Raw genomic sequence first — 23486 nt, 5'->3', positions numbered from 1 at the left:
TAAGGAGAAAGGCTAATTTATTTTGCATTCAGAGCTGTTTTATATATTTAAAGAAAATACATAGAGAGGAAAAAACATATTACCATAACATGAAAGATAAATTTAACGATAACATTGAGTGCAAACTCATATACTATGGCCTAATGAAAAGAACCAATTTTGATATAACATCTATGAATTGCTGTGCCAATGATCTTACAGCTAGTGGAGTTTCCTCTAAGCATAAGAATCCTTTTCTGTAAAATACCTAGAGCTGATTTTATTGCATAGCACTAACAAACAAACAAAAGTCAGCAAATGGTGTTTAAAGCCATGGAACTAGGTCAGTCATCTGAGAAGAGGGCCCAAAACTAACATTTTGAGTTTGGGAAAAGGAGGAGGAGCTGAAAAAGGAGGAAAAGAGGGGAACAAAAAAAGTAGTCTTGGAGATAGGAGGAAAATCAGGAGAGGGGGTGTCACCAAAGACAAAGAGGAAACTTGGAAGACAAGAGGTAAGCCATGTCACATTCTACTGAGAGGTTGATGGAAATGAGGGCAGTAAAGTATCCACTGAATTTGGCAATGTGGACATGCCTGTGACTTTAAAAAGCAATTTCAGAAACGTGATGGGGAAAAACTAGATCAGTATGGGCTGAGGAGCAAATAGATGGTGAGGAAATGAGGACAGCTAGGATAGACAGCCCTTTGAGGATGGTTATTCTAAATAATAGACAAACAGTACAATCAATAGAGGTGATGTCAAGACAGCATTTTTCCAGCGTGAGAGATGTCAAAAAGTAGTTGTAAGGGGAGTAAGCCATGAAAGAGGCATAAATTAATGATGTGGGAGGATGAGAGATGAGTGAGGAATTAAGTCCCTGAGAAGGGATAAGTTATGGGTCCCAGAACCCATGTGAGAAGTTGGCTTTTAATAGGAGCAGGACTTCTCCCACTGTGAAACAAGGTGAAATGCAAATGTGGGCCTAGGGCAGTAAAATTTGTAGAGATGGTGGTAGGAGTCAAGGGAGCTCCCATCTAATTAACCACCTCTATTTTCTTAGTACAGTTCAGTGAGATAAAGCCATCACAACCTCTCCAGGGAATGACTGCACCAGTCTCCAGATGCAACCTCCAAACAGCTCTCCACAGGCAGTGCGGTGGACCTTTTCAAGAGTAAGAGTGATTATGTCACCAACCTGCTTAAAATCTTTCAATGGCTTTCCCCTATGCTTAGGTTGATGAGGAAGGCCTTTAAATGGCTTACAAGGATCTGCAAGTTCTGCCCATGCTCACCACTCTAGCCTCAGATTCCAATCATCTCCTACATCACTCTCTGTGCTCCAATGATAATGGATTGCTCTCTGGTTTTGATATGCTACGCTTACTTTAGCCACATGGCCTTTGCACATGCTATTCCCTCTGCACACCTTATTCCCTTCTCCTTCCCTTTGCTTAGTCAACTCCAAATCCTCATCCAACTCCTGGCTTGAGTCTTATTCCCTGCCCCTGCTACGTCTGGTTCTTTCAAGACACATTCTCTTGGAACTGTTCTCCTTTCCCTCAGAGCATTTAACTCAGTTTTTAGTTATATATTCTTAGTGTAATTATTTGTTTAATGTCTCTCCTTCACAGTAAACACGACATCTGCATTGGCTTCCCAATGGATGCCAACATTTAGCATAGTGCCTGGCTCCTGGCAGGCAGTCAATAAATATTAGTTGAATGAACAGATGTACGATACGGTAAGTATGGTAAAATGTACAGAAATGAACAAGACGCAGATCTGCAAATTAGTGGGGAGTACAAAACATGCACAGGACTGAATCCCTCTCTAAAGAAACACATGGTGCTAGTTACAGTGGCACTATCTGGGAAGGAGTGGGAGAGAGACTAGAACGAGGCTGGTTTGCCTCGTATTTGTACACAATATTAGTTGAGAGATATTGTTACCCTGAACCAATGTCAGAGAGATAGGGAAGAAGGGGAAGAATACTGACAGATGGCGCCTACAAGTCTGAGCCTACTGATGAGATATGAGGACAGTAGGAGAAATCAGGTGACAGGAATTGAGGAAGACGGGGTAGGGGGAAGAAGACAGGAAAAAAAGGGTAGATCAATTCAGAACATGCTAAATTTGAAGAAGCAGAAGGCAACTAAGAAAACTGGGACTGGTACTATTTAGAAAAGAGATTAGGACTAGGGGGCATAAATTATGGAGTTGTTTACATCTAGATGATTTGAATTGATAAGGCACCACTTGCTGAATAAGCTGAAAAAAGAATAGTGGGTTTCTTTATGGAGTGATGAAAGTGATAGTTGAATAACTTTGTGAATATGCTGAAAAAGAAAACCCTTAAATGGGTGAATTGTATGGTATGTGAATTATATCTCAAAGTTTTTATAAAAAAAAAAGAAAGAATCTTGAAGAATGGAGTCAATGTGTATCTACCACTCTTTTGAGAAACTTAGTAACTTCTCAAAACTTTTCAATAAGACAGTTCAGAGAGCTAAGCAGCTCTTTAGGAAGGTTGCTGAGATGAGGGGGACCCAAGTGTATCTTCAGGCAGAGGGGAGGAGTCCATGAAAGATAACTTTGAGGCTTTCAGAACATAAGACTTTACTACAAATAACATACAGGAGGACAAATACCTAAAGGATTTCTTCTGTAGTGAAATGAGCCTTCCACACTATAAGTCGGCTGGAACACACTTCCCAGCTGATGGGCGAGGACTTGATTTATATCGCTAAAGGAGATCTGCTTGATATTCATCAGTTTCGCACAGATCTTATGAACAGCATCATTCTCATGAACAAGGAGGGCGTCTGAAGATCGGTACAAGTGAGAAAGAGTCAAAATGGAGTTATAGTTCTGAACAATAACCTGGAGAGAAAAAGGTCAGAAATAAGAAAGGCAGGAGAGAACAGCGGTTAACGGGGTAGATTTTTTAAAGGGCATCCTGCCTGAGATCAAATCTTTGCTCTGTCACCTTTTAGCTATATGATCTTGGAAAAGTTATTTAATCTCTCTATGCCTCAGTTTCCTCATTTGTAAAGTGGGAATAACAATTATACCAGTCTCCTAGAGTTGTAAAAGTTAATGATAGAATGCAAATAAAGAACTTAGAACAGTGCCCTGTATATAGTAAGGTTTCAATAAATGGTAACCACTACTATTATACTTTATTCCTAAATCATTTCCTATAGTGACTTATCGCACCTTTTTTTTTTTTTTTTATTTCTCCCACTAGGTTGGTCAACAGGAAGTTGGCCTAGGTAGAAATTTCCTCTTAATAAAAAGAAACGAAAAGTCTTTGAAGGTTGGCAATGGCATGCTGAACCCCAACATGAGGTCAAAGTCCCTGCTTTACATATTGTCGCCAGAGCCAGAGAGACTAACCCAGGAATGGGTTTTTAAGAAGAAATGCACAATTGCCTTCTTTGGAATTTTTAAAAACAAGGACACTTCATTTGTTTGAAAAAGTTTAAGCAAAGTTAAATGAATTGTTTATGCAATTACCAGACGGTATAATCACTCCTGACGTAGTAGTTTAACATTTCCAAAGAAAGGGTCAGATCAATCTTTTACCTATATTGATTCTAACTGCAAAGAATACTAAATATAAAAATTTCAATTAATGTGTTCGTACCTCACCAGTTCCATAAGGCCATATAATCTGATTCATTTTCAAAGAGTTGGAGTACTGATCTTGTAAATTCTGTGTAACGAAGGCTCCTAACCCTGATCCTGTGCCCCCAGCCATACTCATTATGATGAAAAAACCACTTAATGAGTCACATTTTTCCACTTCTTTCTGAATTAGGTTCATTATAGATTCTTCATGCCTGGGTCCATGAACAGAGTAACTATGCAATGCAAAAAGAACAGATACAAACACCTTTAAATTTAACCAGAGAGATGTAAAGTAGAAAGATATAGGATAGAGAAGGCTTTTTAAACCTATGAAAGTGAACTCTCATGAAAAGCACATAATTTAAAATATACAAGTTAAAAATATCTAACAGGTAAATAGGACTGCTAAGAGAGTGGATTTACTGGGTACAGAAATTCCTTTTTATAGGCCATTCATTTAGCTATAGACTTCAATTACCAGGCAGTCCTGTTAGTTTATGATACAACATAATCAATTCTCATAACAATACTCCTAAAGCAGTGGTTCTTGAACTTTGCTGCACATTACAATCACCTAGAGAAGCTCTGAAGAATCCCAACATTTGGGCTCATCCCAAACCAATTAACTCAAAATTTCTTGAATTGAGCCCTAAGCACTGAAATTTTCCAAAGAACACCAGGAAATACTACTGCCTTGTTGTATTCCTTATTAGCTGCAATATTTGCCAGATAAAGATATTATATTGATAATAAGTTAGCTGGCAGAACAACAGTGAAGAAGTGAAAAATTCTGCTGCAAGAGATCTTTGGTTTCATTACCTGTACCTGAAGCACAGACATACATGAGATGGAATGAGAGTTTCTTTTGGGTGAAGTCACACCCTAAATTTTAAAACAGCAATTTTAAGACTATGTGCTCAGTATACCAACTGTGTAGTTGTAACTACACTCTATTAATTGACTATGTAGCTGTATTTAAACTGAAACTCGTGATGAATTAGTCTTACCCATATGCCCAGTTATTTCCAGAACCTTGTTTTTGACAGAAGCATGAATGTTGGCCATATTTCCATTGGCCAGACTGGGCAGCCTTTGATAGTGTTTGATTGATAACTTTAGGTTCCATGTCAACAAGTACAGCTCGGGCAATTGGAACTGGAGAGGGGAAAAAAAAAAAATCAAAAGAAAAATATTTCATATTTCTTATTTGGGTTAACACAAAGCATAAACTTCTAAGTCCAAAACAAAAAACAAACAAACAAAAAAAAAAACAAAGGTTGAGGATAGAAAGGTCCATCATACTGCTTAGAAACTGAGGTGGGCAGCTGCAGGTATATATAGATGTTTCATAATGCCTAGCATTCTGCTAAGCAAGATGAGTCAGTGTGGGTTAAAATGATCACAGGGTCAGGTCTACAAACATCTGCTGAATGCTTACAATGTGCCATGTACTGTGCTGGGAACATAGAGATGAAGACCACATCAATCTAGCCCTAGAAGGATAGTGGGAGAAATGAAACACATCAACACTTAGTCACTGTATCATGTGATATGACCCATAACAAATCCACACCAATGGAGTAGCATATTCAGAGGTACAAAATAAGCTGACAGAACAAGCAGTTTAGGATTGATGAAGCACAAGATGGAGAACAAGAAGGTAGAAAAAGTGATGAATGGGAATGAAAAACAGGCAGGGCTCAGATCTTGGAAGTTCTTATATGCAATCGAAACTTGAAATTTATCTTTCAGGTAATGTGAAACCATTGAAAATGTTCAAGCAGGGGAAGAACAGTCAGACATCTTTTTTGATATAGCAGTGTGGAAGATAGATGTGATAGATACAAGAGTCTAGACAGGGAAACTCAGGAGGAGTGTTTTGAAACAGTCCAGGTGAGAGAAGACTACAGCCAGAACTAAGGCAATGACAGTGAAGATGGAACGGAGAGAAGAATTTCAAGAGATACGTAGCTGATAAATTAAGCATATCTTAATGTCTGATGGTATGTGGGCAGTGAGAGCCCAAGACGCTCTTTAAAGGAAAGATAATGAATGCTCTTGGGTATGGAGATGTTGAGTTTGAGGTACACATGGGAGATATAGGTGGAGATGTCCACTAAATCAGTCTGCAGCTTGGAAGAGAGGCTAGGCTAGAGATTTGAAAGTCATGGCGTAAAAGATGTAGCAAATTACGAGAGTAACTAAAATTGCCCGGAGAGAACTATACAAGTGAGGACAGAGTAGAGCCTGAGATGCAACCACCGGAGAAGAAAAGTTCAGACACTAAGGAAAAGGAGTTTCAGGGAGGGCGTTTTATAGTTAATGTTATCAAACCCCACAAAAAAGTTAAGTGAATTAAGAAAAGAAAAATAGTCATTGGATCTGGTAATTAGGAAATCATTGGGAACGTTTCCTAGAGCAGCTTTAGTGGTTTAGGGCAGAAGCAGGATTACAGTTGGTTAAAGAGGGTTCTCCTTTGGGAACCTTAGATGAGAAGGCAAAGAGGTAAGAAAGAAGGAAAAAGCTATAGTCAAAAGATAAGTTTTGTTTGTTGTTAGATTGGCAAGATCTGAGCATGCTCTTGTGCTGAGAGGAAGATGCCACCATAGAGGCAAAGGTTGTTAACATAGAAACAAAGGGTCAAGAACAAAAGTCATTCTTTACTAAAATGGGAAGGGACTGGGTTCAGACATCATGTGGATGGCCTGGCCTTGAAGTGGTTGGTTACATCACAGTGAAGGAGAGGGCCGTGGACCACACGTACCTCCATTTTCTTCCTCACTGAAGAATCTTTCTTTGCAAGATGCCTGATAGGCCTCATTCTCTCTTTTAGAGCAGAGTCCCTGGTGATAGTGTGCATCACTAAATAAAGCATCGAACACTTCAAAACCAATCTGATTGCCACACTGACCAAGTTGCAGTGTTACTATTGACATGCTGAGACACACGCTAGGCCTATTTCCTCAAAAAATTGAGCAACCTGTAATAAAAAAATATAGACTTTGAGAACCACTACATTACTACTAAAGAATAAAATGCAATATGTGTTTATATCAATAAAAATACATAATTTTAAAATATCATATATGTATATGGTGTTATAGATGAAATAGTTATGTTGTCTAAGGAGCCAATCATTCAAGCAAGTTGTTCTCTTTCTCTATATGGTTTTTGGATTTGGGATTTAATATACCCAAATCCACTTATACAAAGCTCAATAGTTTCCAGAATCTGATTTGTATTCACTATTTTCCTATATACACATTTAAAACAAAATAAAGCAAAATGAATGAAGGAATTAACAGTATATACTTCTCACCACAGGGACACATAGAATGCAGAAGTTAGCTCAGCAATTGTACATTTAGTTAATGTTAATTTTCTATTTTCCAAATAATGGCTTTCTCCACCAAATCACCTTTCTGCCCTGGTAACTACAGTTAACACTTTTAAGAAAGACTTTGTATTTAGTTTAGGTAGGACAGCAAGGAAAAGCCTGGAAAAACTAGACCAGATGAAATATTAGAGCAAGTCTTCATTATTTTTTAACAATGAAAAGAGACAATTTTTGGTAAATACCTCACACCACGTCTATGCAGTAGTGGAAAGAGCAGTGTCTTGTGAACCATACTCTGTACTTGAAATTGTCAACCCAACAAACTGGGTATCACTATTCTCATTTTATTGATAAGGAAACTGAGGCTCTGAAGGCTATGTGACTTTCGCAAGGCCACTGAACTAGTAACTATCATAGCCAAGACTCTCCCTTTCCCCACCAACCCTAGGAGTTCCCCATTAACTCACTGACAACCCCAAGACCAGCCGTTTCTGTCCCGTTCAAACGTCAGAGAGCGATTATGCGCATGCTCACTTTCAACTCCCAAAAAGCTAGGGAGAACGAATGCGCATGTTCCACAAATGAAGAGTTATGTTGTGTTTTTTTTCCTATTCAGAAAGGTTAATTACGCATGTTCAATTTCAATTTATCAACCTCAGATACGGTACGCATGCTCACTGTCCATCAAAAGCTTTAGCTGACAATGCGCATGGTCTAGCTTCCAGGAGAGGCTTCGGCTGGGGTTCTGCGCATGTTTCCGCCAGCACCTGGCTCTCTCGGCGATAGTTCTACGCATGTTCATTGCCCACGGTTTGGCTTCACAGAACCCTGTGCGCATGCTCTAGCGCTGAACTTGAGGAGCCAGTCTAAGGCCTAGGCGCAGACGCACTGAGCCCAAGCAGCCGGTGATGGCGGCAGCGGCGGCGGTGGCTGCGGCGGGTCCGGGCCCATGAGGCGACGACGGAGGCGGGACGGCTTTTACCCAGCGCCAGACTTCCGAGACAGGGAAGCTGAGGACATGGCAGGAGTGTTTGACATAGACCTAGACCAGCCAGAGGACGCGGGCTCTGAGGATGAGCTGGAGGAGGGGGTGAGGCCCGGGGTCCCGGGGGGCCCGAGGTGACAGGGCCAGGGCGGCGGCGCGGGCCCTGGAAGCCGGGCGCGTCCGAGAGCGCGGAGACCCAGGGGGCGCGAGTAGTCTCCTGGAGGAGCCGAAGCGCCCCGCGGCCCGAGGCAGGGGAGCGGGTGGGGCGGACCTGGCCCTAGGTGTGAGGCCGCTGTGGGGTTTGCAGGTGCAGGTCGCGCCCCTAGCCCCAGATCAGCGCAGCCTGGAGCAGTCTGTGGAGGGAACGAGAAAGGACGCGTGGTCGATCCCTCCAGCTGTTGGACTTGAGTGTGGCGGGCCGCTAGTGGTGTAGCGTGTGTTGGGGGAGGGGGACTGCGCTTGCTGGGTGTCCCGTAAGTGCAGGTGAAGTGCGGAAGGGTTACCCTTCGAGTGTAAGATTTCAAATATTAAATCTTCAGACCTCCCACAACCACCTCTCTTCTCGGCCTGTCGCTTCTCTCCTAGGAAGCGCTCAGCTGTTAGAAGTGACAGCTGAAAACTTCTGTCGGGAGTAGCGCTGCCGCTGCTGTTACAGCCACCAGGAGTTTTATTTCGGGAGCAAGGGGGCTCTGCTGCATCTTCCAGGGTTTGTTTGTTTGCTTTTTTTTTTTTTAACCCCCTTCCGTGTGACTTCTTTTTAAAGCATTTATAACGACACACGGCGGTTTTAACTTACTTTTCCCCCAGCTGAAGATGTCTACATTTTTTCAAAATACTTTATGTAATTTTGGGATGGAAAAAAACCAGCGTTGACAGCTGTGATTTGTCTTGCCAAAAATAAGTTGCTTCAACTGAGACTTGTGAATGGTGGTGTGAGGGCTTTCCTTGATGTTATTTAGGGTGCTAAATTTAGAATTGTTTTTTCTAATGCATAGCTTGGTTTTACCCTTGCTATCTTAGTTGTTTGTTATTCTTTATGGAATATTATTATTTTTTCCAAGATAAATTTATTGAAAAATCACAAATTGCACCTCAAGTTCAAAAATGGTGTTGTCATACCAAATCACTGATTCTGGGCAAATGATCATCTATAATAACTTCATAGTAATTTAGATTCTAAATTCCATTGTCTGGATGAGTACATGGATTAATGACTGATGTCAGATGTTTGCTTTAACTGCATAAGGAGCTACCCTTTCTTTCCCTCACTCAGTTTTCTTACTCTGGCAAGTAAGTTATTCCCTGTTTGTTGACAAAAGATTGAGATTCTATATATAAAGAACTTTGAAAACTTTAAGAAACTAAGTGGGCTAAAATAATTCTGTTCTTTTCATGATGAAATGAATCTAAATCAAAATTACACAGTTTGGAAGGTGGGTATTGAGATGTGTACTTTTAACATGTTTGCATATGTAATTCCAGTTAGCCTCTTAATCATACATGTGATACACTAAATACAATTGGAAACAAAATGAGATTACATATTGCATATCCTCATCAATTATGTTGGCTCCATATGGAACTGGCTTTGGAGCAGGGCAGAGAAAACTTGATAGGAAGGGTGCTTTATAAAATCTTTATCAGTTGAACTAGAGTTTTCTAGAGCTTGGGTTTATCAGAAGTCTTAAAGGAGTTAGAAGTAAAATACTGTATTAAGATTTCTGTTATGGACTGGAACCTTGTTGGGTTTTGGCCTACTCTGGGACATTTGTTTTTTTGGGTACAAAGAAATAGGATTTTGAGAGGGTGTGGAAGAGGAGACCAGAGAAATTGGTGAAAATAGGAAAAAGAAATGTGGCCACTACCCTGGGGAGATGAACTTTGGGGAAAGAGCAAAGGTAATTAAAGAGGATTTTGAGGAAGAACTTTCAGCAAAATACATCTTAGCAATGCTTTTGGAGTTGAAATGTTTCTTTTGAGTGTGTTGTCCTGAGAAGTGCCTCAGGTGGAAAGCTAAGAGTTGGAGTGGGATTGGGTTGACTACCTTAGGAGATTCGGTGACATCCAGGTTCCTCTAAAATAAAATTTAAAAATTATGAAAAATGAGAGAAGTTTAGATTTTTTTGAAAAATCAGACTTTTGTGAATTTATACTAATATAATTTATATTCTGGCTATTGTGTAACCTTTAGTACACAAACTTTTTAAACATTGGTACATATCAAAGTAGCCTCACTTCTTCATTTTCATAGTAAGGAAACTGAGGCATAGGCCAGAGACGATTGCCCAAGACCACATAGATAACTAGTGGTAGTGTCTTCTGACTCAATTCAACAAGCTTCACTGTACAGCTTCTTCACCGCATTTACTAGTCTTGTTCATAATGTACCTCTTTGTGGTGTGTCGAAAGTGAATTCAAATCCTTCCAGCCAAGCTCACTGACTGTGACCTAGAATAAATTGCTTAATCTCTGACACTTTTTTTTCTCTAAAAAATGAGGATTACGTGAGATAAAGTATATAAAGTACTCTTAAAAATATCCTGGCATATTAAGCAGTTAGCTGGTTCATGGTAATTTAGCTTGTCAGTGTTACTCATTGCCAAGGAACTGATCATTCAAGTTTTCTCTTATCTATGCCTAGAGACTTAATAAATGCAGTTATACTAAGAAGTGCTGTATTTTTAAAGCAATAGTATCCTTTTTAAAAAATTAAATCATTGGTCCTATTTAGAGATATATGCCTTTTTAGGCATGTTACATTGAGTGAATCTGTATTACTAAGTATATGTATTTACATAACATCGTTAATTCTTCAATGAGTAGAAGATGAGAAGAGTAATTTAATACATTTATGCATAAAGTTGAATGTCTGCTACCTAACTGAAAAAAAGACACTGATCGAATACTTCTAAGGACTATTTTAAAACCAATGGATAAGAGGGTTTTTTGAGGAGAGATTGGGTTTAAGTCTTTTTTTTTTTTTTTTGGTTTGCTGGTGATGGTATAATTTGAGGGAAAGTTTTCCTCTAGAGATTTTCATTACATTTTGAAATTGTTGGAAACCTCTGCTTTCTGTGGAGACACAGAATTAAAAGAGTAATAGAAAATTGAAATGCAGTAGTAAAAATCCTCAATTTTTACTCTATTAATTCAAAATTTGAAGTAATCACAGAACTTATTGCACAAGTTTCAGATTGGGATATCAGATTTTTATGAGCAAAAAGTTTAAAAAGTTTTAGTGCTTTGAAAAAATAGTGCTACATAGATAGTATACATGTAAATATTCATTATTATAAAAATTATAGAGAAAAATCTCATTATCAGTGCTTATCTTGCTTGTAATAGATACTTACCAAAAAGCGTTTTTAAGTAGCCCAAGATTTTGGGCAGAGTTCATCCTTTTTTTCTCACTCATCTGAGTTACTTAATTTTATATTATAAGGAAATGTCTGTGGACAGCCAGGCAAGTGGATAAGCAGTTTAATGAATACCTGCATTAAGAATATTTCACCCATTCTGTAACAATTCATTTAAATTTTTATAAAATGAGCTCTTTCATTGGGACTTGAGGCATATTAAGTTGAATTTATATACAATTTTAATTTAAAACTCAGCAAATAGTCATTCTGATAGGCTAGTTTGAAACAGTGTATCTTGTATAATACTTAGAAGAGCAAGATTCTACTTTGTCAATCATAGTAGCTGACCAAAAAAGCATTGGTTGGGTCATAAAGCTTAAGGCAGCAGAAAAAAATCTGAATAAAGAGATTCCTGTAAAAAAAAAAAAGTTGTCAGTATGTATTATGTAATGTTAGTTTAATGCTTCTGATGTGAAACTTTTCTAAGAGTAACTTTGAGTAGCAGAAAAGAATGCTTCGGAAGGTAACTGTAGGAAGTTATGAACATAGATGCAGGTGTTAATATAGGCTTGGCCAGTTCCGGAAATGAAACATAGCCACAGGCATATATTTCTAGGTGGCTTCAGAGTCATGCTTCAGTGTTAACTACTCTGTGGTCTTTAAGTTAGAATTAAGTAAAACTTAACATTAAAGAAAGAAACAATTATGTAATACCAGTTTTATTATAGCTGAGAGAAGTCAGTCTTTTGTTCTTAAAGTGACAGCATCATAGGTGATTATATGAAACCCCAGAGACCAAAAAACTTTTAGCTGTAACCACCCTGACTCTTCGCCCCTAAGAAACTGTTTCAAGTAGAAACTGCAAGAATTTTTTTCCCTCGATACTGACCATCCATATTCTTCAGTCCAATCATGACTCACACATCCCTGGTGTTAGATGTCATCTTGTTCACACCATGAGCAAGCTATGACTAAAAACTTGTTTGGGCATTGGAACATACATAGTGTAAGAATACTATCAGTATTCTTTGTGTATCTTGACTGTGTAGTAGTACCTTTAAAGAGAGATGTTAATATTAAATATTTTTAAATATTTAAGATATTAAATATTTTTTGAATTATTTTAAATTTTCAACAAAAACTTAACTTCTGTTTTAGAGCCCATTTTCAATTAAGTGATATCCTTTTGTATAAATTGAAAGAATTCATAATCAGACCATATTCAAGAATACTCATCTTAAAACCATATATATTTTAATATTAATATAACTGAATTTCTGCTGCTAAGTTACTATTTTACAGTTCAGTGACTTTTAGTATATCGAGTTGTACAACCATCACCACAATTTACTTTTAGAACATTTTTGTGACCCTAAAAAGAAACTTAGGGCCCATTTACAGTTTCATTGCCACCTTGAACTCCATTGGGCTAACCACAAGTCTACTTTTCATTTCTATAAATTTGCCTTTTCTGGACATTCCATATAAATGAAATTGTATAACATGTGGCCTTTTTAGTCTGGCTTCTTTCACTTAACATAATGTTTTTGAGGATCATCTAGGTTGTAGCATGTATCACTCCTTCATTCCTTTTTATGGCCAAATAGTATTCTGTTACATGGATCAACCACATTTTATTTATCAGTTCTTCAGTTGATTTTCATTTGAGTTGTTTCCATTTTTTGGCCGTTGGGAATAATGCTGCTGTGAACATTTGCGCCTCTGTCTTTGTGGACCATATATTTTCATTTCTCTTGGGTAGATATCTTGAAGTAGATTTGCTGGATCATATGGTAATTCTATGTTTAGTTTTTGAAGAAACTGACAAACTTTTCCAAAGTGGTTGTACCATTTACATTCCTGCCATCAATGTATGAGGGTTCCAGTTTATCTACATTCTTGCCAAACTTGTTATTTTTCTGTCATTTTCATTTTAACTATCTTAGTGGGTATAAAGTGATATCTCGGAATGGTTTTGGTTTGTACTTTCATAATGGCTAATGATGTTGAATGTCTTTCCATGTGCTTATTGGCCATTTGTATTATCTTTTTTGGAAAAATACCTTTGCAGATCATACCCTATCTTTTAAAAAATTGGATTATCTGGTTTATTTTAATTATTGAGTTGTAGAAATTCTTTATGTATTCTTATTCTGTGAGTTTTCTTTTCACTTTCTTGATAGTGTCTTTTGAAGTACAAGAGTTTTAAGCTTTGAACAAGTCCAATTTATTGATTTGTTCTTCAGTCGTTTGTGCCTTTGATGATGTGTCTTAATAAATGTTTGTCCACCCCAAGATCATGAAGATTTACTCCCTCTTAGGTTTCTTCCAAGAATATTATAGTTTTATCTCTTACATATAGGTCTATGATCTATTGAGGTAATTTTTATGTATTGTGTGAAGTAGGAGTCCAAATTAATTTTTTGTATGTGGATATCCAATTGTCCCCAGCACCATTTATTGAAAGATTTTTTTCTTTCTCATTGAATTTTTTTGTCATCTTTGTCAAAAATCAGTTGACTATAAGTGTAAAGGTTTATTTCTAGGCTTTCAGGTCTATTTAATTGATCTCTATGACTGTGTTATGCCAATACCACATCGTGTTGATTGCTACCGCTTTATGGTACATTTTGAAATCAGGAAGTGTCAGTCCTCCAACTTTGTTCTTCTTTTTCAAGATTATTTTGACTATTTTTGGGTCCTTTGCTTTTCTATATGAATTTTAGGATCAGCTTGTCAATTTCTGCAAGAAAGGAACCTGGGATTTCAATAGGATTAAGTTGAATCTGTAGAGCAATTTGGTTAGTATTGCTATCTTAATCTTAAACCGTCTGATCCATGAATGTGGAATGTCTTCAGTTTCTTTCAACAATATTTTATAGTTATCAAGTGTACAAGTATTGTACTTTTTTCTTACATTTTTTCTAAGTATTTTATTAATGATGCTATTGTGAATGGAGTTATCTTAATTTCATTTTTGAATTGTTCATTGTTAGTATACAGCAGGTTAATTAAATTTTGCATCCATTTATACTGTAGTCTGAATAAGTGTTTGTCCAACATGACTCTTAACAATTTGAGAACGTTGCTTAATTATTTTGCTTTGATCAGCCACATTGTATGCTATAATATCTTGGACCGGTTGTGGTTACCTTAGGCTTAGTTAAGTTCTAATTACATAAGGCTTATAGTATTTTGTTAGTCTTATGTATCAGAACAGCACTTTGTATGAATCATTAGATTTAGTAAGTCATACTAGAATATAGTACCTTTAGTTCATAATATGCATAATATATTTTTTGAATAAATGTAATTTTTGAAGGAAAACTCACCTGGTTTTATTTGTAGGTCATTAATGAGTAAGTAGCATCTGTAGCTGAGTTGTCATATAAAATTAAAAGTGAAATCTCCATGGCATTCTTTTGTGTACCTTATTTTGTTTATCACCACATTACCTGTTATTAAGGTATAAAGAATTTTTAATCTGATATCTGTTATTCTCTTTTAGTAATGGGGTGAAGCATTAAACGTTTTTGTTTTATGTTTGTGAGATTATTTATCTTTAAAACTTTAACATATTTTTCAGGGTCAGTTAAATGAAAGCATGGACCATGGGGGAGTTGGACCATATGAACTGTAAGTTTATATGAAAAGATTTCATTGTGCTGTCTTTCTTACAAGTAGGTTATATCGGCTCCAGTTTTTAGTCATCATGTGATTCCAGTAACCTGTTCTGAAATATCTAGTCATATATACATAGACTTGGTTTATTGAGTTTGGTACCAATATAATGACATATCCAGAGGTTTGAGATCATGTTTGGATTTTGAGAAAAAAGATATTCATTAAAATTTAGAGTGAACTGAATATGAGTCTGAGTGGGTTAGGGATTTTTCTTAGTTTAATATAGAGAACCACCTTTTCTTACTGAAAAATAAATTTTTTAGAAATGCCCCCAAAAGTCCAATGGTTTTGTTCTTTTTGTAATACACCATTCAAACAGAGATTTGTGCAATCTTAAGTCATTTTAGGTAAGCTCTATTAGGTGAGTATGGTGATTAATCCACTCTGTACCCCAACTCTTGGGTTGTGGGGAGACTGAGAAGATCACTCATATAGAAAGCACTTAAGTGTCAGACAAAATTGCCACCCTTTTTGGAGTCTTTAAATCAAGCTTGTAGCAGATATGGAAGATGTGTGAATATATTTTGTCAGCAAGAATTTTTGTAGCATAATGACTTGAACTAATTGGGTACTTCTAGAAACTCCCAGGTTTTCTGCTAGAGTTGCCAAATGAGGTTGGATAATACCTAATCTTATAGACATTTTAAGTGAACTTAATTTGAATAACTGGAAGACTTTTTCTTTTGTCAACATCATAAACTTGTTCTAATTTATCTTAGTTTGGGGGTGCTTGATGCCTATGAAAATAATTGATAGTACATTATATAAACAAACAGATAAGTAAGCAATTTATCAAACCACCTTAATCTTGACATACCATGTCATCGAATCATTAGTTTTAACTTAGAGCACAGGTACTAAATTTGCTATTAGATACTTTTTTTTTTTCTGTTACTAAATTGGATTACATTTCTTTTTCTCTTCTCTGTAACAGTATGCTGAAAGTAATTTAACTTTTTGCAAATTTGGTTTTGCTTTTCTCCCCAGTGGCATGGAACATTGTGAGAAATTTGAAATCTCAGAAACTAGTGTGAACAGAGGGCCAGAAAAAATCAGACCAGAATGTTTTGAGCTACTTCGGGTACTTGGTAAAGGGGGCTATGGAAAGGTAGGAAGTATTTTTGAAATGAAAGCTGTTGTCTGTCTTGGGCAGAATGATTGTTATTCCCTGGTTTTAGTCCTCTTCAATTTTTGTTTGCTACCTGTCAGCAAAGGATATGATCACTTGCCCTGTATTATTTGAGGGATATACGGTAGTTCTCTTCCTAGCACCATACACGTAAAAGCCTGGCATGTAGTAGACAGTATTTGTTGAATAAATAAATAGACAACTTTGCTAGACAAAGTCTGTTATTTGAGGATTCTTTTCTTCCTTTGGTTAGTTGGTACCCTCTATAAGTATCCTCTTAGAAAACAAACTACTCCTTACTTTTAAGAGGCATGGCATATTAAGTTGTTATCTGTTAGTGAGAACTTAATCCGAATTGGTTTTCTTTGATTTGCAGTATCTAGAGCAATAGACTTAGGGAAGTTGAAGAGTGTGAGAGACAAGAAAAATGAGTAGAACTTCTTAGTTTCATAGTTTTACCCAAGACTTTCTAATTTAAGTCCTCACCTTTGTATGGTCTGCCTGAGAAAATTTATACCTGGCCATGCTCTATCAAAGGACAATTTAGATAACATTTCAGTTAGGATTACGTTTGAGAATTATTTATTGTGTAGTGTTAATTTTTGCAAAGCGTGACATTTGTAGTTTATTCTTAGGCTTTAGGATACATTCTAATATGTTCTCATCATCTTGAATGTGTGGCACATGTACTTTGAGCCTCACATATTTTAGCTGTTGCATGAAAGTGTTTTATAGCAAGCTGTTTCAGGGAAAAGGTAAATGGTAATTCTTGTCAACTATTATTAAACAGTTTTATGCGAAGCAAGAACAGTGGCATTCGTTGAAGAAATTTATGACTATTTTGTAATTTTTAAGTTTTGTATTTTGCTTCTGGGAACCCCGAGTATAGCTTTTTCTAAGCAAACTTGGATTTTAAGTACAAAGTAAAACATGGAGTGCTCATCATTAGATGATCATTGCCCAGCTTTGCCACCAGATGTCAGCAGACCAAATGAGACAGTCTCATGCGTAACATTTCACTACTAAATCTTTAATATAGTCTGTTCTTTTAGCTCCTCATTTTTGCACATAGCCCTTCTTGGTACTAGCTTTTGTAAGAATATAAACTACTGTACCATTTGTTTTTATAAATAGGAATAAAGGGGAGTGTGACTAGCATAGCTTAGCGTTTAATAACACAAACACTTTTATTTTTTGTACAGGTTTTTCAAGTACGAAAAGTAACAGGAGCAAATACTGGGAAAATATTTGCCATGAAGGTGCTTAAAAAGGTGATTCCTTCCCCCCTCTTTCTTCTCCAAACTATATTCTTAAATGCTATAAAATCCACATTTTGGCCTAAAATTCTTAGTCAAAAATTGTATTCTTAACACAATTGTAAATCTCCTTGGAATATGAGATATGTTGATTATTATCTCCACTTTATTTCTGCTTGGTGAGGGTGGAAAGGAGAGCTCTTTCAGTTCTCTGAGGTTACTTTTAGCTCTTTGTTCTGGCCTCCATATTTCTAAGTAATAAGCATATAATGCTGTCACTTAATTCAGCAGCTGTAAAGTTATGTATTGACTTCCTATTTTACTCTTTTACACCTTCCTCACTTCTTCTTACCCTCTCATTTTGCTTTGATTTCATTGAATCTACTGTTGTCTTCCCATACTTTCCAACAACTCTGTAAAACACTTTTCAGGCCAATATTCTATGGTCACACTTATTAGATAATTTATCAGTTCCATTTATTTTTCTAGAGATGTCCCATAGAAACCTTCTGTACCGATAGCTCCCTAGACATAGCTGTCGTTACTGGACTTTCCCTTCACCGCGATGCATGGAATCCTCTTGGCTCCTTCAACATTGGACACCTTTGTTTCCTGGATCCCATATCTTCCTTTTTCATAGATTATGCCCTTGTTCCCTTGTTTTGGTGATCATCTACTAGCGGCTTCCTGAGAAAGGATGCATGAAGATAAATTTTTTTTTTTAATTTATTTTTCAATTGCACTTGACATACAATATTACGTTAGTTTCAAGTGTACAACATAGTGATTAGACATTTATATACCTTACAAAGTGATCACCTCAATAAGTGTAGTACCCATGTGACACCATACATAGTGTGAACGAAAAAGGAGTCCTATGGAAAGTAACCTGACAGGGCGATCTGATCATAAATTCCCAACTGGGCATGTCAAGGAGAGTAGTCATGCCCCAGGCATGTAACTTTAGTAAAAGGTTTATCTTTGCCTTCAGCAAGCCCTGTTAATTGTTTCTGTGTACCTAAATTAACATACTTTTGAAATACTTCTTTTCAGACCCTCAAGAAAAATCACCCTTAAGAGAACACATAATCTTGTTAACTCTCCCATAATCCAATCCTCCCTTGCTTTCTCCCACTTTCTGTGATCTTTGCACGAAGAAAATTTTTTTGGAAATATTGCATATTTGAAAATATCCTTCTTATACTCTCATATTTGTTTGTGTAGGTGCAGTTTTGAAGTCGAAAATAATTACCACTCAGGATTTTGCTCCATTTTTGCCTGGCTTTGAGAAGTCCCTCGCCATTCCAATTCCCAATCTTTTAAGATTTGATTTTCTTTGACGATATTTAATATTTTCTTTTTATTTATGGTGTTCTAAATTTTTATACTGCTGTGTCTTGCTTTGATTCTTATTATTTTGTTTATTTTTACTCTTTTAATCTTAAAAGTTTCAATCCTTCAGCTCTAGGAAATTTTCTTATGATCTCTTTGATAATTTATTGTTTTCTTGTCTTGAAATTGCAGTTTGTTGGATGTTGGACCTCCTGGCTTTAGCATCTATTTTTCTTAGCTTTTCTGTTTGTTCATTTCCTTGTCTTTTTGTTTATTTTCTGAGATTTTTCTAGAAATTTATTTTTTAATCCTTTTACTGATTTTTTTTTTTTTAGCTATCATATTTGTGGTTCCTCAGAGTTCTTTTTGCTGTTTTTCTTTTTATAACAACCTATTTTAGAAGTACAGTATCTTTTCTTATCCCTCTGAAGGTTGATTATAATTCTTTAAAATGTTCTTTTGTTCCGTGCATTGTGTCTTTTTCTAAGTTCCCCCTTTTTTTTTTAACTTTGATTTAATCTTTTTCTTCCTTGTCAAAGGTTTTCTTAGAAATCTGGTATGCTTCATTGATCATATTTAAGAGTGGAACTCTGAAAAGCTAATTAGAAGTTTTATGTGCTGTGAGATTCTCAGCAGTGTAGGCATGTGGTTACCTGGCAATTGACTGAGAATCTCCGTATATCAGTGTCTGTAGATCTTTCTTCTAGTATGGATAAGTTGGGGCTGAGAAAGATCCTCTATTCCTTTGCCTAGAAAAAGCACGCTGGAGCTGAATGAGAGAGAAGAGATGGAGATCTCACTTTTCAACATGCAGACTTTCACTGAAGTTGAGTTTTTACTTTAGTATTTCACTCTGTATCTGATCCTTCACTTTTTTTCCCCCCCTGTAGGGTACACCTTTCCGAATGGTATTCCCTGGCTAGTTAGTGTGGGGATGAGAACCTTGTTGGTATATATGTTCTCTATACATACGTTCAGATAATCTCCCTGTTTTTAGTTCTCTTCCTTCTGCAGTCCCTGATGACTCTGATTTTTTTCTTCTTCTTCTTTTTTTTTTTTTTTTTTTGCCTCTGATTTTTGAACCCTGCTACGGTTCTGTGGATGGAATCAACTTCTTTGAATTATTCCTCTTTGCAGGCATTTAAGTGATCATATCCCACTTAAGTCATTTATTATTGCTTTATCCCAATTCTGTCTTTGCTTTTTGAAGTGTGGAGTCACACATGTTTCCTAGTTTTATTGAAGATAGATTATGTATGTTTGGTTTCTTGTTCTTTTTGTTTGGGTTTGATTTCTGAAAAGATCACACTGTCTTAAAACAAGTATTAGTAGAAAACTATATTAAAATATAATCAAAATGACTTTTTAAAAAAATGATAGGGTTCGTAATATTTTGGTCCTTCTTGATTTTTACTTAAGCAGTATAACTTCTTAATTTAAAAGCTGAGAAACAAATACTATGACCACACTTTATAGGTGATTGTTTTAAGGAAGCAGTTTAGGTATTCTGAATATCAATTTCTGCATCAGTAAGTCAGGATTACTCTGCTGTCTGGCTTTTTTTTGGAATCGTGATATTAATGATTTTTTATTTGTAAACCATATTAGATGTGAAATTGGAGACAGGATGATAATGCTTGTTCTAGAAATGTTAAGTACTGGTCAAGATTCTTAGAGTAATCCTTTCCTTTCTATAGGTTGTTTATTCATGCCTGATAATCAGAGCTGACCATAATCAATCATAGTTATATCTTGAGTGAAGTATGTGTCTGGAACAGATACCTGTAATGAAAAGGAAGGTGGTGTTTGTTTCCACTGTTGGTGGGTGGGTGTGGTGTATTGGGAAGTCCATAGACTTAATTACTGCTGAATGTGAGGCGTCCTTTTTGGGCCCAGGCATCTAAGAGCTATCTTGCTTGCCTCTCCTTTTACTTAGTTACTACTCCTTCTCACTCTCAGGGTTTTTCTTTCTTTAGGCCTGACTAAAGAATCAGATGCTGTTTTATTCTTTTTTCTATTGTCTTTAAAAAAGCTCACAGCAAAAATAATGAAGTAAAGAGGTTGCTAGGGTTAAGTCCAGGGTTTGAATTTCTAAATCCCTAGATAAGATGACTGTATGCTCCCTTTGAGTTTCTTCCTTCTGATTTTTTATCCTGGAAGCAGAGAGTACTAACCCTCTTGAACTGAGTATGTGGTAAGAATATATCTCTTTCCAGCCTTGAAGATGGAATAAGAGTAGAACCAATTGTCCCCTTTTATTAAATGAGTTGTTTGTATCTGGACAGTCTGTCTGGATTTATCGGTTCTCCTGGGATTGTATACTTCTTACATGAATGGTCCCATTTGGGTATTTGCTCATGGTGGAATGTTGAGGAAAAGACTCTTTCCAACAAGTATATCTCTCCCTTACCAGTTTCAACAAAAATACACCCTGGAAGCAAACTGCTGTTGCTCATGGCATTAGTTTGGTACACACTGTAAATTTTAGAACCTTTGGCCAAAGACTTGTGGCTCATAGATTGGTTATACTTCTTCCATTCCTTTTGTTGAACCAATTGAGAATTTGCAATGTGCCAGGCATTATGCTAGATACTAGGATTTAGCATTTGAAACAAATGTAGTGTTTGCCTCTCACTCTGCTTACTGCATAATTCAAGGGAAGAACTAATAAGCTTATTTATTTATTTATTTTTTTAGTGCCTACAGCACCTGGTATTCCTAGGTGGTCTCCCACCCTAGTGCTAACCAGACCTGACCCTGCTTAGCTTCCGAGATCAGATGAGATCGGGCACGTTAAAGGTGGCATGGCCGTAGACTTAATAAGCTTATTCTTAAAGTTGCTCTTTTACCTTTTGGTCAAAACCATGTCTCCGTTGAGGTTTAAGCATATACTACTCTTTCACCTTTTATCTGTCTTTTTCTTCCCACTTCCAAGTCTTGTCATCCTGGGTGTCTTCATTGACTTTGTATTAAATGAACAATCAATACCCTAGCCTTCTGATTCTTTGATGATCTCAATTCCATTAGCTTTTACCTTCTTTTCACGTTAACAGCCCCCATGGCTGTATCCTCTACCTCTGAAATGTTGGGTTAAAATAGAAGAATAACTTTCTTCTTTATTCTCATAATCTTGGTCTTTGGCCCTTAAGCCCTTTAGTTCTTTGACTTTTCTGTTTTTTTCCTCAAGTTCATAGCCCTTTTCTTATTTCACTTTATTCTGAATCCAGCCTAATCAGCATGATCTGCCACTTCAGTCACTTGCTACCTCCATTGACCTTATGTTCAGGAAAGTCCTGATCTTATTTAGTTTAGTTGATAGTGCTCCTTTTTTCCTGTATCTTAGCTACTGAGCATTACTGGCAGAAATCACACAAACTTGTAGATTGCTGCTAAACAGATTCATAGTCCCCAATTATTTGGATCCTCGGTACTCACCAGACATTTTTCTACATGTCCCTAGACAACTCCCATTCTCTACAACTGTTAGAGCCTTTACTGTCAGTTCCTCTACTTCTTTAGCAGACTGCCTCTCTTCCTCACTTCCTGTTTGAGGCTGTCAGATGTGATTCCCTTTGACTTCCCAAATTAATGCCTACCCCCAGTACTTTATCTATCATCATTTTCACCTTTCTTTACTTCCTTCTTTCCAGTCTTAGTGGGAGATGTGTTCCTTCTTCTTTTCCAGGCCAAGCCCTCTCTTTATGTTTTGGATCCATCCCTCTCTGCCTCTTCAGGGTCTTTTCTCTGTCACTTCTCTCTTTTCCATTCTCTATCCTGACTTTTTAAATTTAAATATATTCATGTCTTTGTCATATTTAGCAAAACAAATCTTTCCTTTACGTGAGGTCTTTCCCATTTTTTGGCTTTCCCTTTTTTTGGCTTTCATGGCTGAATTTCTTGAGAAGTCATGTTTTTTTTCTTATTTTCATTTAGTATGTTTTGACTTAATGACTACTGTTTCAATGAAACTCTTATTCCCTAGGTCACCACCACTCTCTTAATTGCTGAATCCAGTTGTCTTTACTTAATTCATCTTAAATTTACTTCTCTGTTATCTTGAAGCTATTGACCACAGCATTTTGAAACACTGCTTCCTTGATTTCTGTAATTCTACTTTACTACTTTTTCATCTTACCTTTTAGTCCCTTGCTTCTCAGACTCTCTTAAAAATTCCTTATTTAAAAAATTCAAATCTCCTGAGCAGTTAAAAAATAATATATCTTTGAGGTTTTTCAGCCTTTCCAGAGTTGCAAGAATACAGAGATCACCAGTTGTTAAGTTTGCCATATCTTCTTTGTCTACCCCCCTACCCTTCATCCCTTCTCTCTCTGTGTATATGTATATTCAAAATTTTATTTTTTTGCTGTACAGTTTGAAAGTTAGTTGTAGGCATCATGATACTTTGCCCTTAATTTTTTTTTTTAATCTCTCTGTATGTATCTCCTAAGAATAAGGACATTTTCATACATAACTACAGTTAATTATCACACTTGAGAAATTTAACATTGGTACACAATACTGTTTTTTTAATATATTGTCCATACTTAAACTTTCCCAATTGTGTCAGTAATATCCTTTATAGCTGTTTTGTTTTTAACTATACAGGATTTAATCAAGGATCACACACTGAATTTAGTTGTCTTGTCTCTTTATTTTCCTTTACCCTAGAGCCATTTCCCACTCCCCCTCCTCTGTGTGTGTGTGTGCGTGTGTGTGTGCGTGTGTGTGTGCGTGTGTTTCATGACATCGACATTCTTTTGAAGAACCCAGGACAGTTTCATTATTTCCTCATGA

The 23486-nt window shown here is 36.6% G+C and overlaps 2 protein-coding genes and 1 pseudogene across 9 annotated transcripts in view; 1 reads left to right on the top strand and 2 right to left on the bottom strand.

The window, feature by feature from the left end:
* TUBD1 (tubulin delta 1) overlaps positions 1–7644 on the bottom strand; it is a 21527-nt gene extending 13883 nt beyond the window's left edge. For 2 of the 4 annotated variants that reach the window (XM_011375044.2, XM_011375048.2), the window contains exons 1-5: positions 7415–7644; positions 6375–6590; positions 4618–4765; positions 3627–3843; positions 2629–2860 (exon numbers count right to left, since the gene is read on the bottom strand). In XM_011375044.2, coding sequence (XP_011373346.1) covers positions 2629–2860; positions 3627–3843; positions 4618–4765; positions 6375–6546 — 769 coding nt within the window. In that variant the 5' untranslated portion in view covers positions 6547–6590; positions 7415–7644. Of the gene's footprint in view, positions 1–2628; positions 2861–3626; positions 3844–4617; positions 4766–6374; positions 6591–7189 lie in introns of all 4 variants that reach the window. The other 2 variants (XM_011375047.2, XM_011375045.2) reach the window with 2 other exon arrangements.
* A 118-nt stretch (positions 7645–7762) lies between these two features.
* Positions 7763–23486, top strand: part of RPS6KB1 (ribosomal protein S6 kinase B1) — a 35499-nt gene continuing 19775 nt past the window's right edge. For 2 of the 5 annotated variants that reach the window (XM_011375042.1, XM_011375040.2), the window contains exons 1-4: positions 7763–8037; positions 14878–14927; positions 15963–16083; positions 17307–17375. In XM_011375042.1, coding sequence (XP_011373344.1) covers positions 7897–8037; positions 14878–14927; positions 15963–16083; positions 17307–17375 — 381 coding nt within the window. In that variant the 5' untranslated portion in view covers positions 7763–7896. Of the gene's footprint in view, positions 8038–8527; positions 8639–14072; positions 14093–14877; positions 14928–15962; positions 16084–17306; positions 17376–23486 lie in introns of those variants that run through there. The other 3 variants (XM_011375043.2, XM_011375041.2, XM_023520364.1) reach the window with 3 other exon arrangements.
* On the bottom strand, positions 21390–21508 carry LOC111729419 (annotated as a pseudogene).

The sequence above is a fragment of the Pteropus vampyrus genome, unplaced genomic scaffold (genome assembly GCF_000151845.1).
Source record: "Pteropus vampyrus isolate Shadow unplaced genomic scaffold, Pvam_2.0 Scaffold261, whole genome shotgun sequence".
Taxonomy (NCBI): Eukaryota; Metazoa; Chordata; class Mammalia; order Chiroptera; family Pteropodidae; genus Pteropus; species Pteropus vampyrus.
This window is presented reverse-complemented; position numbering and strand designations above follow the sequence as displayed.